General features: G+C 46.1%; 1 protein-coding gene across 3 annotated transcripts in view; it reads left to right on the forward strand.

Moving 5' to 3' along the window:
• Nucleotides 1–13,387, forward strand: part of crebbpa (CREB binding protein a) — a 42,600-nt gene that overhangs the window by 7,333 nt on the left and 21,880 nt on the right. For all 3 annotated transcript variants that reach the window (XM_061064227.1, XM_061064235.1, XM_061064246.1), the window contains exons 2-5: nucleotides 2,965–3,629; nucleotides 6,903–7,067; nucleotides 8,725–8,977; nucleotides 12,655–12,768. In XM_061064227.1, the coding sequence (XP_060920210.1) occupies nucleotides 2,965–3,629; nucleotides 6,903–7,067; nucleotides 8,725–8,977; nucleotides 12,655–12,768 (1,197 nt within the window). The remainder of the gene's footprint in view (nucleotides 1–2,964; nucleotides 3,630–6,902; nucleotides 7,068–8,724; nucleotides 8,978–12,654; nucleotides 12,769–13,387) is intronic.

Below are 13,387 nucleotides of genomic sequence, written 5' to 3' on the forward strand. Positions count from 1 at the left end.
ACACAACGTGTGTGTGTGTGTGTGTGTGTGTGTGTGTGTGTGTGTGTGTGTGTGTGTGTGTGTGTGTGTGTGTGTGTGTGTGTGTGTGTGTGTGTGTGTGTGTGTGTGTGTGTGTGTGTGTGTGTGTGTGTGTGTGTGTGTGTGTGTGTGTGTGTGTGTGTGTGTGTGTGTGTGTGTGTGTGTGTGTGTGTGTGTGTGTGTGTGTGTGTGTGTGTGTGTGTGTGTGTGTGTGTGTGTGTGTGTGTGTGTGTGTGGTCAGAAATTAATGCATGAGCACATGGTTAGATTGAACACTTCTTCTCTGAGAGCGTCCATGTGTCTGCTGGTTTGAGTGAGGGGAAGACGGATGCTCTCTCCACACAGAGCACCTGCTCGCTGCATGCCAGGGACAGACAGCGGGCCGGCGCGGCTCATCGTGGAGGCTGTGTTTACTCAGGGACGAGCGCAGGCCAAGTGCCCTCTTTAAAGACGGGATTCTGAATGAATCTCAATGAAGACATCCAGGGGCAGCAGATGGGAGAGGGAGGTGGCCATGATCCGTCTTCTCCCAAACTGTTGGATCATTTCAGTGATTAACTTTGACATTTTTAAAACTTGGTCAGATCAAACAGCCGGTTAATCGCCCCGATAGTGACCAGTGTCTAGGCCTGCTGCTTTTTTTGTCCCTTCCAGATGAAAAACGTTTAACTCCCATTCCAGCGTTTCCCACAAATAGATGATACCGCCCAGGTTCATTTATGGCCGCCCAAGTTTATTTCTGACCTTTTTTATGTATTCACGGGAGACGGAGACGGAGAGAGATCGAGAGAGAGGTTCACTGTCTGTACGACCCTCCCTCCTTTTGGTGATGAGGCGAGACACCGGAGACGGAATTAAAACGTTAGTGGCGAGCTGTCGGACATAAAAAATCCATGATGTGTCTCCCCGCAGGTGAGAGGAGAGATGTATGTGTGCTGCAGGCAGTGAGCAGGAGGAGTGAGTGTGTTGTACGAGAAACAGAGAGGCAACGAGTCTTCACAAGCAGTGAGTTACGTTTCAGCGCCGATGAAGGCTTTGTGCTGAAACTGAGTGTGCGGACATTTCTGATTTCTTGTAGTGTTTTGTTTTCCGCACTGTGCATCTGGAGTTTTATTTCTGTTTGAGTGAGTCCTTTTGTGCTGTTTTGGCGCTCAAGTAACAACCTGTCACTTGAACAAAGGGATGGAAAATAAAAAAAGTATTGGGTTTTAATCGAAAAGTAGCAGCTCTAAAGACACGCACACATGCGCGCACACACACAGGGTTTTTCCTGGCTCAGAATGGGCCTTTGGGGGTTGACTATACGCGCTGTAGTAAACGTTCGACCCGCATATTACAGTATAGTCTGTATTACCTTATTTGACAGAAATCTGTGCATTTCCTGTTATTTCTGACCATTTTTATAAATAATATTATCATTATGCTTAAGTTACTGAAACTCCAATTAAATCTGGTTAATAATGTTTTTCTATTGCAACAGTGAAACGGGAGGAGAAGGATTTTGAGGGAGAGGGGTGTAATGAGATTGGGAGAGGGGCGGTCACATCCTCTGCATTTCACCCTCTTCCTGTGATGGCTGCTCTTTTCCTTTAAATTGTGTTTTTGTTTTACATACACATTTGTTTAAGTACATTTATTTGAGTTAAGGTATATATGTCAAATAATCACAGATTTAAGTCACAGATCATTTGGATCATTTGATCAGATCAGGAAATTGAGAAATTATAAAAATATATTTGCTGGCTATAACGCAGCGCTGTTTGACAATCTGTGTGGAGAAGTTCACATACAGCTGGCTGACGTTACGGTCGTGAAGTTATTGATTGTTGATAAAAGCAGACACTGTTGAAGTGAACAGAGAAAAGTTGAACGTGCGTTCCCGACTCGGTCCATACGGGTCATCGCGGCGTGCCCCCGCGATGACCCGTCTGCAGACAGCAGAGGAGCAGGGACAAGTTAGCCGCAGCTAGCCTACATCATTCGCGGTTTAGTATAGTTGATTGCTCTTTGAAATGAACTCGCCAAACGGAAAATCAACCCGCATTTAGCGCTTGTGGGTGTCAGCAGAGTGTCCGAAACCAGTCAAAAGAAACAAACAGTCAATCAGCTGGCTATCCAGCGCGAGCCGCGTGCATAAATGAATGAGAGGGGAGATGACTGCTAGAAGTCAGAGACGTCGTATTTAAGTTCATGTTCTGCTTGTTCAACAGTCGTTTGATGTATTGATATTTTTAACACATTCAGAGAGGATTTGATTTGCAATTTGAATCGTCTTTTTTTTCTTTTGGCGCTCGTGATTTTCCTTTGGCGCTGGTTAAAACCTCTTTGGGGGGCGCCAAAGAATTCTCTATGCAGGAAAAACCCTGCACACAGTCACACACACACACACACTCTCTTTCTCCCGCTCTCTCTCTCTCTCTCTTTCGTTTTCCCTCTCTCTCTCTCTCACACCCGCTGTGATACAGTCACACACACACACACACACTTTCTCTCTCTCTCTCACACCCCTCCCGTCTTCTCTGGCTGTCTGAGTCGCTTCGTCTCAAATAAATCACGGCCTCGCTCGGCTCTCAGCGTTGTCACACCATCCAGAGGTGTGAGCATAAATATTCCCTCGGCCGCCCAGCAGGATCTGAGAGTGCTGCTGGATTCTCTCTCTCTTGTCACACTGCGTTTGTCAGCCAGTAGCGATGCTCTTATTATCGTGCTGCATCTTGTTGTCTGTGTAATGCTGCAGGGAAGACGCCACTGCGCTGCACTAGTTAGTTTGTTGGCTCATTAAAATGCAATAATTTAGAATAATTGTGAACATTTGGACCGAGGAAGAGGTTCAGGCAAAGAGCAAGAGGATAAAGCTTTGTGTAGCAAGTTCATATTTGAGGCAATGTGTCTTTGGAGAGTGTTTGTAAGTACTGAGCCATTTCTTCTTTCTCCTTCTTTCTGTAGATCTGGGCTCGCTATCCTGGGCCGATTTGGAGAACGACCTTCCAGATGAGTTGATCCCTAACGGTGGAGATCTCGGCCTGATGGGAGGGATGCCTTCTAATGGTGGAGCAGCACCTGGAGCTGGCGGTCCAGGCGGCCCTGTAGTACCCGATGCGGCCGCCAAGCACAAGCAGCTCTCAGAGCTTCTTCGAGCGGGTAGCACCTCCAGCATCACCGGGATGAACTCGGCGAGTCCCCAGCAAGGTGGGATGGGTCCTCAGCTGGGTAAGAGCCCCCTTGGCCAGGGCTCCCCCAACAACCACCCGTCCCCCAATGCCCAAAAAGCAGGCACACCGACCGGAGTAGCAGGACAGAACAACAACAATAACACTGCAACAATGGGCCTGAACCAAACAGGCTATAACCAGGGCCATGCTGCTCTGCTGACTCAGGGGGGGCAGCCTCAACCTGGCCAGGTGATGAATGGGGGTCTTGGACCCGAGACTGGAAGAGGACGAGGAGCAGGGGTGGCAGGCATGCAGTACCAGGGGCAGACAATGCCGGGAACTGCACCAGGACCTGGAGGAGCAGGGAGTGCGTTGGCAGAGACACTCACCCAGGGAGGGCAGCAGATGGGGGCTCACGCCTCCCTCAGTGCGGCCCAGCAGGCGGGCAACATGAACAAGGTGAGTCACACAACCCCACTGCACAAATATTATACTGCATGCAGAATCAAAGGCCTGACGTTGTTGAGGCAGACATTTAACTGGCCGGTGGCTCTAATGTTTATTATTTTGAGCAGAGTAAGAAATAAATGTCATTAATTTGAAGTGTGGAGGGAAAGCTTTCAAACAATGATCACTCATGAATTTGATCTTTAAGGACGAGTGACAGAACGTCGTAACAGACGTGATGATTACGATGTTTTCTTCCTGTCTTCAGTACCAGAATAACCAGAAAAACCAGAATAACAAACTTATCTAATGGAACAATTCAAAACACGCATTTTCCCTCAACTTTCCAGTTTGCTATCGCCAGAAATGATTTAAATAATGGAACCTGTTACTGAAGATTCACCCACCCACCCTGATACCCAGGCAGAGGGAATCTGCAGATACCGCTGCTGGTGTAGAGCCGATACCTGTGTTTCGTGCGTGTGCGTGCGTGTGTGTGTGTGTGTGTGTGTGTCTATTGTGCTTTAATCGCTGGTTGTAAATCTTTCTCTGGTGATGTGTGTTAAGAGGGTTAGAGGGTCCCTCCTCCCGGCCCTCTGCTCTTTTGTGATCGTCATTGCGTTTCTCTGGCTGCTCTCCCCGTCAGTCACGCAGAGGAGGACAGGTATTGTAAACCACTTAATCAGTTAGCGTTACGGAGGGCGGGCGCGGCGAGGGTGAAGGAGGGGAGGGCGGCTCAGCTGAATAGTCTGGCCTAGCTGCAGAGCGTTGAGATGATAGTTGGCAACCGTCCCGCCTGCCGATGTGTGGAGTGTGTCAGAGAGCGGCGGACTGAAGAGGAGGGGGTGTGTGTGTGTGTGTGTGTGTGTGTCTGCTCAGCTGTGTTGAAAGGCTGCCATAGTCTGGTCGTCTCAGCTGGGTCTTTTTTATCTGGTCTGTTGGAGCGGTGTCAGCAGCCTGAGGGGACACGGCCTGGCCTGGCAGAGTCTGGTCTCCCAGCAGCAGCTCAGTGGATGATCAGTGTGTAACACATGGCACTAAAGAGGGTTAGATTCCCCCGGGTGCCTTACATCTCAATGAATGCTGTCATGGTTCCTGTTGAGTCTGGACAATCGGGGGAACATCGTTAATCTCATAGTTTGAATTTCATGTGGGCATTTTTTTATGGAGCAGAAATTATGTGATTCTTCTGGATTTTTTTTTTATTTATTTTTTTTTACTTTTATTCACCAAAACGTGCATACACACACTCACACAAAAAAAGAGATACAAACAAGAGGGGAACTGTGGTTCGATACAGTTTTGCCAGCAGATTTAGACAAAAACAAACAAACAAAACAAAAGGAAAAGGGTCAGTAAATAAAATGAATTAATTAGAAAGAGGGACAAAATAAGTAAATGAGCAAACAGGACAAAGAAAAACATGGGGACAGTATAGTAACAAAATTATGTAAAATAAAACTGGTGGGATAGGTGGGATCGATTTTTTGTTATTTGTTTGTTTTTCACTTTGTATGGGTGCTAACATGATGATTGCCAAATCTTCTGGATTTATCTGAACAGTCCCCATGCACAGACTTAAGCTAACCATTTGTTTACCACACATAGACTTCACCTGGGGGGGCATGCCCAACTACATTTAAAAAAAAAAAAAAAAGAAATCCGAATGAGATCTCCATCTGAGATCGCTGAACTAAAAGACGATTTCCTTCAGTCTTTCCTTCTCTTCCATATTTGGAGCAGCGTCAGATATTCTGTCTCTACAGGTGATCAGAGAGAGGAAGAGACGTGCGCTGCAACATCCTCCTTTAATGGATTAATTTTGTATGTAAAAATACGCCCCCTCATGAGAGACTCAAGGACGCGTTTTTGGAGCTGCTGCGCCTGGAGCGAAGCGTCTCCGTTTGATTGGGTCTTAGGATCGTCAGACGCAGACGCACATCCTTCAAGAAGAGGGTACGATGATGGCCTGACAAATCCATCCTGCCAATAGCTGGTCCCGTGCTGAGCTGACACGGTGCCAGAGCATTGGTTTTGGGTTTGGAGTGCACTCAGCACAGTCATCCTGGCACCGTGAGGGCCCGCTTTGGCAGAGGGGGTCTTGTAGTGACAAATTGATGGTAACGTGTCGGTGGAGCTGCTGTTGGCACATTAGGGCTGTTTTTATAATTAAAGGTGAATAATGACCCTAAAATAAATCATCATAATGTCAGACCCGTACAGATCAAATGAAACGTGTCTGTTGTTTGGGAAAAGTGCTGACCGTGTTGTTTATAGAGAACGTCAATCTTAACGCTACACATAGACCCTTTAAAGAAAATGGACTTGGACACAACGTGATGTCACTTAAAGATTCCTCGACTGAATGTTTGAAGCCTAGAGTTTGGTGTTTGTCTGTCACCATGTTGGATCTCTGGAGCTAGTAGTTACTGTATGTGGAGTAGAGATGGGTTTTTACAGTAATCTGAATACCGTTAAAAAGAAAAGCCAGACACACACAGACCTCCTGGTAGTGTTTTAGTCAAGACCACACTAACTAAGACCAGGACAGACCTGAGACCAGTGTGCTCTGAGACCGAGACTAGACCAAGCCGACCACAACAAAAACAGCTACAGTTGTCATGAACAAAGAAATAATCTCTTAGGGTGGAAACAGCTGTTTGGACCAGGAGAGTTTACTTTTTATTAAGTTGTCCTCAGATGTTTTTATGCCAAACAAATGAGAAATTATGAAGGGTGCCACGTTTATATTTATATCTTTGAACCTGAAAATAGATTCTACTGTCAGTCTGAGAAATAAATTCTGCTTTATTGTTGTCTTATAGGGATACTTCACCTATTTGCATTAAGCTTTGTATCATTAGAAACCTGGTAGTATTTTTGAATGATCGGGCATCGCGCCCTCATTTTCCCCTGAGATGGGAAATCTTTGTATTTCTAAGTCTGAAAAGAAGCTAGCTATGCTAACAGGCTCTATGGAGAAAGCTGATAATGGAGAAAAAATCAAAATATAGTGGCAAGACGGCTGCTGCCAACAGGCCGGTCTTGTGTCTTGGCCGCAGGGGCCGCCACTGGTGTTGAAGTAAACCTGACCTTAGTGGGAGTGGCCTGCGGTGCTGTGCATTCTGGGATTTGGTGTCTTTCATCCACATGAGCCAAGAAGGCACCAACTTCAAAATGTATTTTACATTTCTACTACATACATGACCCAATGTCAATACAGATTCATGTTTCAACAGGTGAAGTATCTCTTTAACTTTTCCATCATTCGTCTCTCTCTCTCAGATGGGCCTGGGCAGTAACGGGGGTCCGTTTGGGGCCCAGCCCTACGGTCAGGGTGCCACAGGACCCGGCCAGCAGCAGCTCCAGAACAAGGCTGCCCTCGCCAACAGCCTGCCGCCATTCCCCAATGAGCTCAAAGGGGCCGCTGTGACCAGCGTGCCAAACATGGTGAGTGCCTGTTACTCTTTATGAAGATGTTAGATGTGAAGCACGCTGAAGAGGTTAAACTTCTCTCAGCAGGTCAGAACCACTCGTGAGGCTTATTAGTCATCAGGTGCTGTTAACGATAACGCTGACCCACTGTTGCAGACTGACCCTAATTTTTGGGCTCAGGAGAAGATTTAAGGAATATTTTATTTCTTCACCAATTCAAGTGTCTCGCAGTAACCATAGCAACCTATCAGAGGCGGACACCAGCCTGATACAAAACGCAACGATCACAGACTTTTAACAACATGTGTAAACTATTCTACAGATGTCAGTTTTTTTTATTTACTGATGGAGTCAGCAGCTTTCTCCTACAAAATAAAATAGAGCAGCTTTCTCCTACAAAATAAAATAGAGCAGCTTCCTCCTTCAAAATAAAATAGAGCAGCTTCCTCCTTCAAAATAAAACACAGACTTCTCCTAAAGTGAAGCTGCTCCATTGTCACTTCTGGGCCTCCATACATGTGTGGTGGTGACTGTGTCTGCAGAGACCCTGTCAAACACTGGCGGTTAGCTTGTGCTAGCGTGTGTTAGCATGCAGTGTAGGTACGAGCAGTAAACGTACACACTACGTCCTGCAGGGGGCGGGGCTTCTGGGGGGGATGAGCCCAGGAGGAGGGGCCCAGTTTGAATGTTGTTTTTAAGAACTGCTGCTGACTCCACCTTTCAGGTAACTTACAAACATGAACACGTGTCTCTTCATGCAGGCTACAGGTTTGTTTACTTTGTCGTCTTTCTGCTGCAGCTCAGGCTGCCAGAGCTGTCAATCAAACATGACCTCAACACGCTGCTGTTGGAATAGTTCACTTTGAAAACATAATACAACATCAGGAGTCTGATTGGACGAGAGGCATTCCAGGAGTGCCTCATGTGTGTTTGGATTAATCTTGACCTTTTATTAAACTGGCTGCATGGTAAATTAAATCTTGAAAATAAATGTTCATCAGACCAAGGAGCTGGTCTGTGGTCGCCATGGAGACAAAGTAGAGAGAGTGCAGGAGGATGTTTGGGTTGCTTGGCAACAAGTCAGGACCTGTAGACATGAATTAAAGGAGAGATGTCAGAGTGGAGGCGCTGGTATCCTTGTGGTTAGTGAGTCCTCCAAGTGGCGTTCTGGGTTCAAGTACGACCTCTGGCTTCATCCCCCCCTCCCTCTCTCTCACTGACTTCTGACTAAAGGCCTAAAAAGCTCCAAAGATCAGCCTGTAAAGATGGAGTCGTAGTGATGCTGCTTCTGAGTGCTCCAGAGCAGTCCTGGCATCTCTCCCGCCATGAGACCATACTTTGGTCTGCACTGGGACTTCAACTTTAAAAAAAGACCAAAGGAAAATTATACTGTGTGCAATTATTATTTAAAAATGGAGAAAAGAAAAAACTCTGACATTTTATAATAATAGTAGACTTTATTTGGCATGGACATCACAGATACATTGGATGAACCGGATGCATTGTTAAAGTGTTTTAGCAAGCATGCTAGTTCTCAACACCTGTCCACAGAAGCAGATCTTCAATCTATGATAACATAACGCTTAATGAACTAGTTGGAGTTATTTTTACCACTAAAATCCAACATTGTGTTTTTAATTCATAACAACATTTGCTTTGTTTCCCCGTGCAGCAGCCACAGCAGCAGGCGATGCTCCCCCTGGCTGCAGGCGGAGGCATGGCCGTGCCTTCTGCTGGTCCTACTGCAGACCCCGAGAAGCGCAAGCTGATCCAGCAGCAGCTGGTCCTGCTGCTTCATGCGCACAAGTGCCAGCGACGAGAGCAGGCCAACGGCGAGGTGAGGGCCTGCGCCCTGCCTCACTGCCGCACCATGAAGAACGTCCTCAACCACATGACCCACTGCCAGGCCGGCAAGTCCTGCCAAGGTGAGTCACAACTATATATTTTATATATATATATATATATATATATATATATATACTTCTCACTGATGTTTGGAGATCTCTCTGAAAATAAAGGTTTGGGGCGCTGGTGGCCTAGTGGTTAGTGCGCGCGCCCCATGTATGGAGGCTATTCCTCCAAGTGGGCGGCCCAGGTTCAAATCCAGCCAGTGGCTCCTTTCCCACATGTCATTCTACCTCTCCCTGATTTCCAACTCCATCCACTGTCCTGTGCCCCCCCCCCCCCCCCAAAAAAAACAAATAAAAAAAATCTCAAAATAAAGGTTCAAACTGTCTTCCTGCGCTCAATGAAGTCTACTACGGTCCGTTTCTGTGCAGCTGTGTTGCTCACTTTGTGAAGTTTGCTCTCCTACTAGCTACAGAACGATAATCGAGCTCTCAGCCTGCAGGGAAAGTTCTGAAGTACAGAAAGCTCGAAAGTCAAGCTACCCACCTGCGCTGAATCTATCAGTCAGTCCAGCTCTCCACAAGCTTTATTTACTGACCAGTAAACCACTGATTGATTTAAATGCTGCATGATGACCTCATGACGGAGAGAATATGGTAAAAAGTGGCCCTGCCTGGTCTGTGTCGCTATGTTTCCCAGCACAGCTTGCAATACACAATGAACGGGGAGGAATTTTCAATCCCATCTGGTGGCGTGCAGTGTGTGCGTTTGTCAGTATTTTATACTGGTATACTGGTCACAGCTGACTTTATAAATGCAAAGTGCGTCCTGTACAGCAGGTTTTACGCGAAGTGAAGACTCTGCTTTTAGCAGTTTTTTCTCTTCTATTGCGCAAAGTTAAAAAAATATTCTGGCTATAAAACTTATGTTTCTGGATCCAGTTTAAAATCTTTATCTGACCTCGATGACGGCAACACGCCCGTGCATCCACCTACTTTTAGATCTCAGACTGGGGTCCAAACACCCATCTGGGGGAGGGGTTACTGCCCTTTGTGATGTCATGAAGGGAAAATGTCCAAACGGTCTGTTTGAGCACACATTTTCTGAAAAGTGGAGCAGGTAAAAGATAGAAAGGATGGACTTTTCTCATCATTAGGGGGTTTGTAGAAAGACTAGAGAGACATATTAGAGTTAGAGGAACATGGAGAAACATTTACAGAATATGTGACCATTAGAGGTTGGGAAAAAAAATCGATTTATGTAAAAATTTAGATTCTTCTCTTCTAAGATTTTAAATCAATTCATAACTTTTTGCTAATGCTAGCTCTTTAACTCTGTAGGATCACAAATAGAGCAACAAGAAATTCAGCCAGTCTCACAGATGACTGGAGTAGATCCTGAAGTATGTACTAATTAAAAAATAGACTTTGAATCCATGGCTCAATGAATCCATGTTCATTTTAAATCGAAAATCGAATCTGAATCGAATCGTGAGACACCCAAAGACTCCCAGGCCTCGTGACCACGTGTGTCTACTTGACCGTCTCAGTCCGCTCTCCCTCCCTCCCTCCGCTGGTTCTCCTCCTCTTGAACCCGAGGAGTCCCTGCTCCTCTCCTTCCTGTCCAGCGTTTCTGTGATGAAAAATTCCTATCGAGCTTCCCTCATTGAAATGTTGCTCCACGTCTGCTCTCTGGCCTTGGAACTGGAATGCTTAAGTTACGTTTCAGGCCGCTCAGAGGCCGAGGTGTGTTCAGTGTGAAGGAGTCCATGGTTCTGCTCCCCCGCCTGCCAGCTCATTTCCTCTCAGCTTCATGTTGCCACTGAAACAACCGTGCAGAGAGATTTTGTTCCTGAACTTGAGTTATCGTTGTGGTTTCAGATTTATCTGATGTCTGTTGGCTCGGTTGATTTTCACCCGAGGCACCCTGCAGTTAGCGATGTGACTGGTGCTTGGATTGGCTTCGCTCCTCGCTCTGAGGCCTTCTCTTTGTTCTTCACCACAGACTGAATCTACAGACAGCCACCGTCATCAACACCCTGCTATCTCGGACTGCTCGCCAGCAGCGTTGGCGTTCTCACAGAGATAATAAAGTTAAATTGTGTTTACTTGTGCAAAGCCCTCGAAGCCAAGTAGTAATTATTTAAAGAGCGAGAGAGGCTTAATTTAGCACATTAGCGTAGCATGAACTGCAGCGCCTCACTTCCTGCAGGAACGCACATGGGAATAAGGTGTGGCGTCCCGTCACACCGAGCCGATCAAACGCCCCTCAGAAGGTGGAAATGTGTGCCGTTAGCTGAACCTGGGATCTGTGAGGTTTCAGTTCTTTAGTTTCTCTCTTTAGCTGGCCGACCATATGTCTCACTTCCTGTTCGGAACTGATATCCTTTCCTAGACTGTTCCTGGTTCTCACCGGACCGCTAGTCCCACGCCGTCATCGTGTTCACTCAGCAATTTTTAATGAAGATCGATGTTTCATTTATTTTATATACTGTAGAATCTGCTGTACAGGACGCACTTCTGATACCCATCTATTAATCTATGAAGTCGGCTACATCCTTTATACCGGTATAAAATACTGAGGCACGCGCCGTCGTTACCGTGAGTACAGCCCTCACCACCACACACTGCACGCCACATGATGCAATTGAACATCCCCTCCAGTTCATTGTGTTTTGAAGATGTACTGGGAAACAAAGAAACGCAGACAAGGCTGGAAACACCATTTTTTTAACATCCTTTCTCCGTCTTGAGGTCATCGTGGTTAACTTTTTTTTTTTTTAAGATTTATTTTTGGGGCTTTTTGTTCCTTTAATGGAGAGATAGGAGAGTGGATAGAGTTGGAAATCAGGGAGAGAGAGTGGGGAATGACATGCGGGAAAGGAGACACAGGTGGGATTCGAACCCGGTCCGCCCGCCTGGAGGACCACAGCCTCCATACATGCGCCCCTATCGTGGTTAATTTTAATCAAATGGGGGTATACTGGTCAGTAAATAAACCGTGTAGTGCTGGACCGATTGAAAGACAGCGAGTGACCAGTGGAGGTGGCAGGACAACGTGAGGGACGAGGGTCTGTCCATTAAAACTGTCAGAAAGAAACCGCACGCCGTGAGCTTCACGCCTCACACAGGACGACCGTTTCGAACGTTTTCTCTCCTGGGAACCTGGAGCAGTTGTCCTGAAGTTATATATCAATGATCAGGAGTGTTTGTGTGAAAACGGCTTTGTATTTGTATTGCTGTATGGCATCGTTACAAACGAGGTCCGAAATGACTCGTTTTGGTTTACAGGATGTGATAATAATAATAAATAAATAATAAATCTAAAATAGATTTCATGTGAATTTGCACGCCCCCTTTGTGTTGGATGTCAGCATCATGTTTATGAACCAACCGTCACTGTGAATATACATGTGTGTATATATTATTTAATTTAAATGATCAATATACGCACATATATTTATGTAAATACTGTAATTGACATCGTAATTGACCCATCTGTCACATAACTGCATTTTTCTTATTATCATGTTAATCAGCATCTTTTGCACTATTCACCACTGCACTGTTTCATATTTAGTCATGTAAATATTAGTCTTTTCTTATTATGTTTATTGTTGATATTTAATGTTGTACCTGTACATAAGAGAGCACAGTTCACCGAAGTTAAATTCCTTGTGTGTGTGTAAGCATACCTGGACAATAAATCTGATTCTGGTTTATGAACCCTTCTTTTGTCTCCTTCCCCCCTGCAGTGGCTCACTGTGCATCGTCCAGACAGATCATCTCCCACTGGAAAAACTGCACGCGGCACGACTGTCCCGTCTGCCTGCCGCTCAAGAACGCCAGCGACAAGCGCACCCAGCAGCGTGAGTACAAGCACATGAACATCGTCTCAGCTGAATCAGAAGTGCATCCAGACATGTCAAGCTTCTGGTTTGTCTCACAAAGTTCTTCGTCTTTATCGTGGTCAGATGTGCTTGAATCTCTCCTCAGCCGGGGGAGTTTGTGTGTAGAGTGTGTGTGTTGTGTTTTGACGCTCAGGATGGTCAGCCAATTTATTTTCTAGCTTTGTGCTCCTGAGCGATGTGTAAAAAGCACTCTGTGAGTAAGAGTCCTGCTGGGTTTGTGATCTGACACACAGGAGGGCTTAAAAAAGGGATGGAGGGAGAGAGCGCTGAGCTGCCGGCTGTTACTCCCGGTTACAACTGGGCAGAGTTTGACGCTCTCTCTGCCTCCCATTAAAACTGTTTCTCTTGCTCCATCCATGCAAACATCGTCACAGGCTCACGGCTCTTCTCTGCCCTACCTTCCTGTTCATCCTTCTCTTTATAACTTTGCTCACCCTTTACTCCTCTGCGCTCTAAAGTTTCTATCACTAACAGCGCTGCAGTGTTGGACCGTCCCTATGTGGCTCACATGTTAAAGACCATGATGCTGGGTGCCTTCCTTCTTTGTTCTGACTCGTCTGATATGTGTCTTTCTACA

Source organism: Labrus mixtus, chromosome 2 (genome assembly GCF_963584025.1).
Source record: "Labrus mixtus chromosome 2, fLabMix1.1, whole genome shotgun sequence".
In the NCBI taxonomy this organism is placed as follows: Eukaryota; Metazoa; Chordata; class Actinopteri; order Labriformes; family Labridae; genus Labrus; species Labrus mixtus.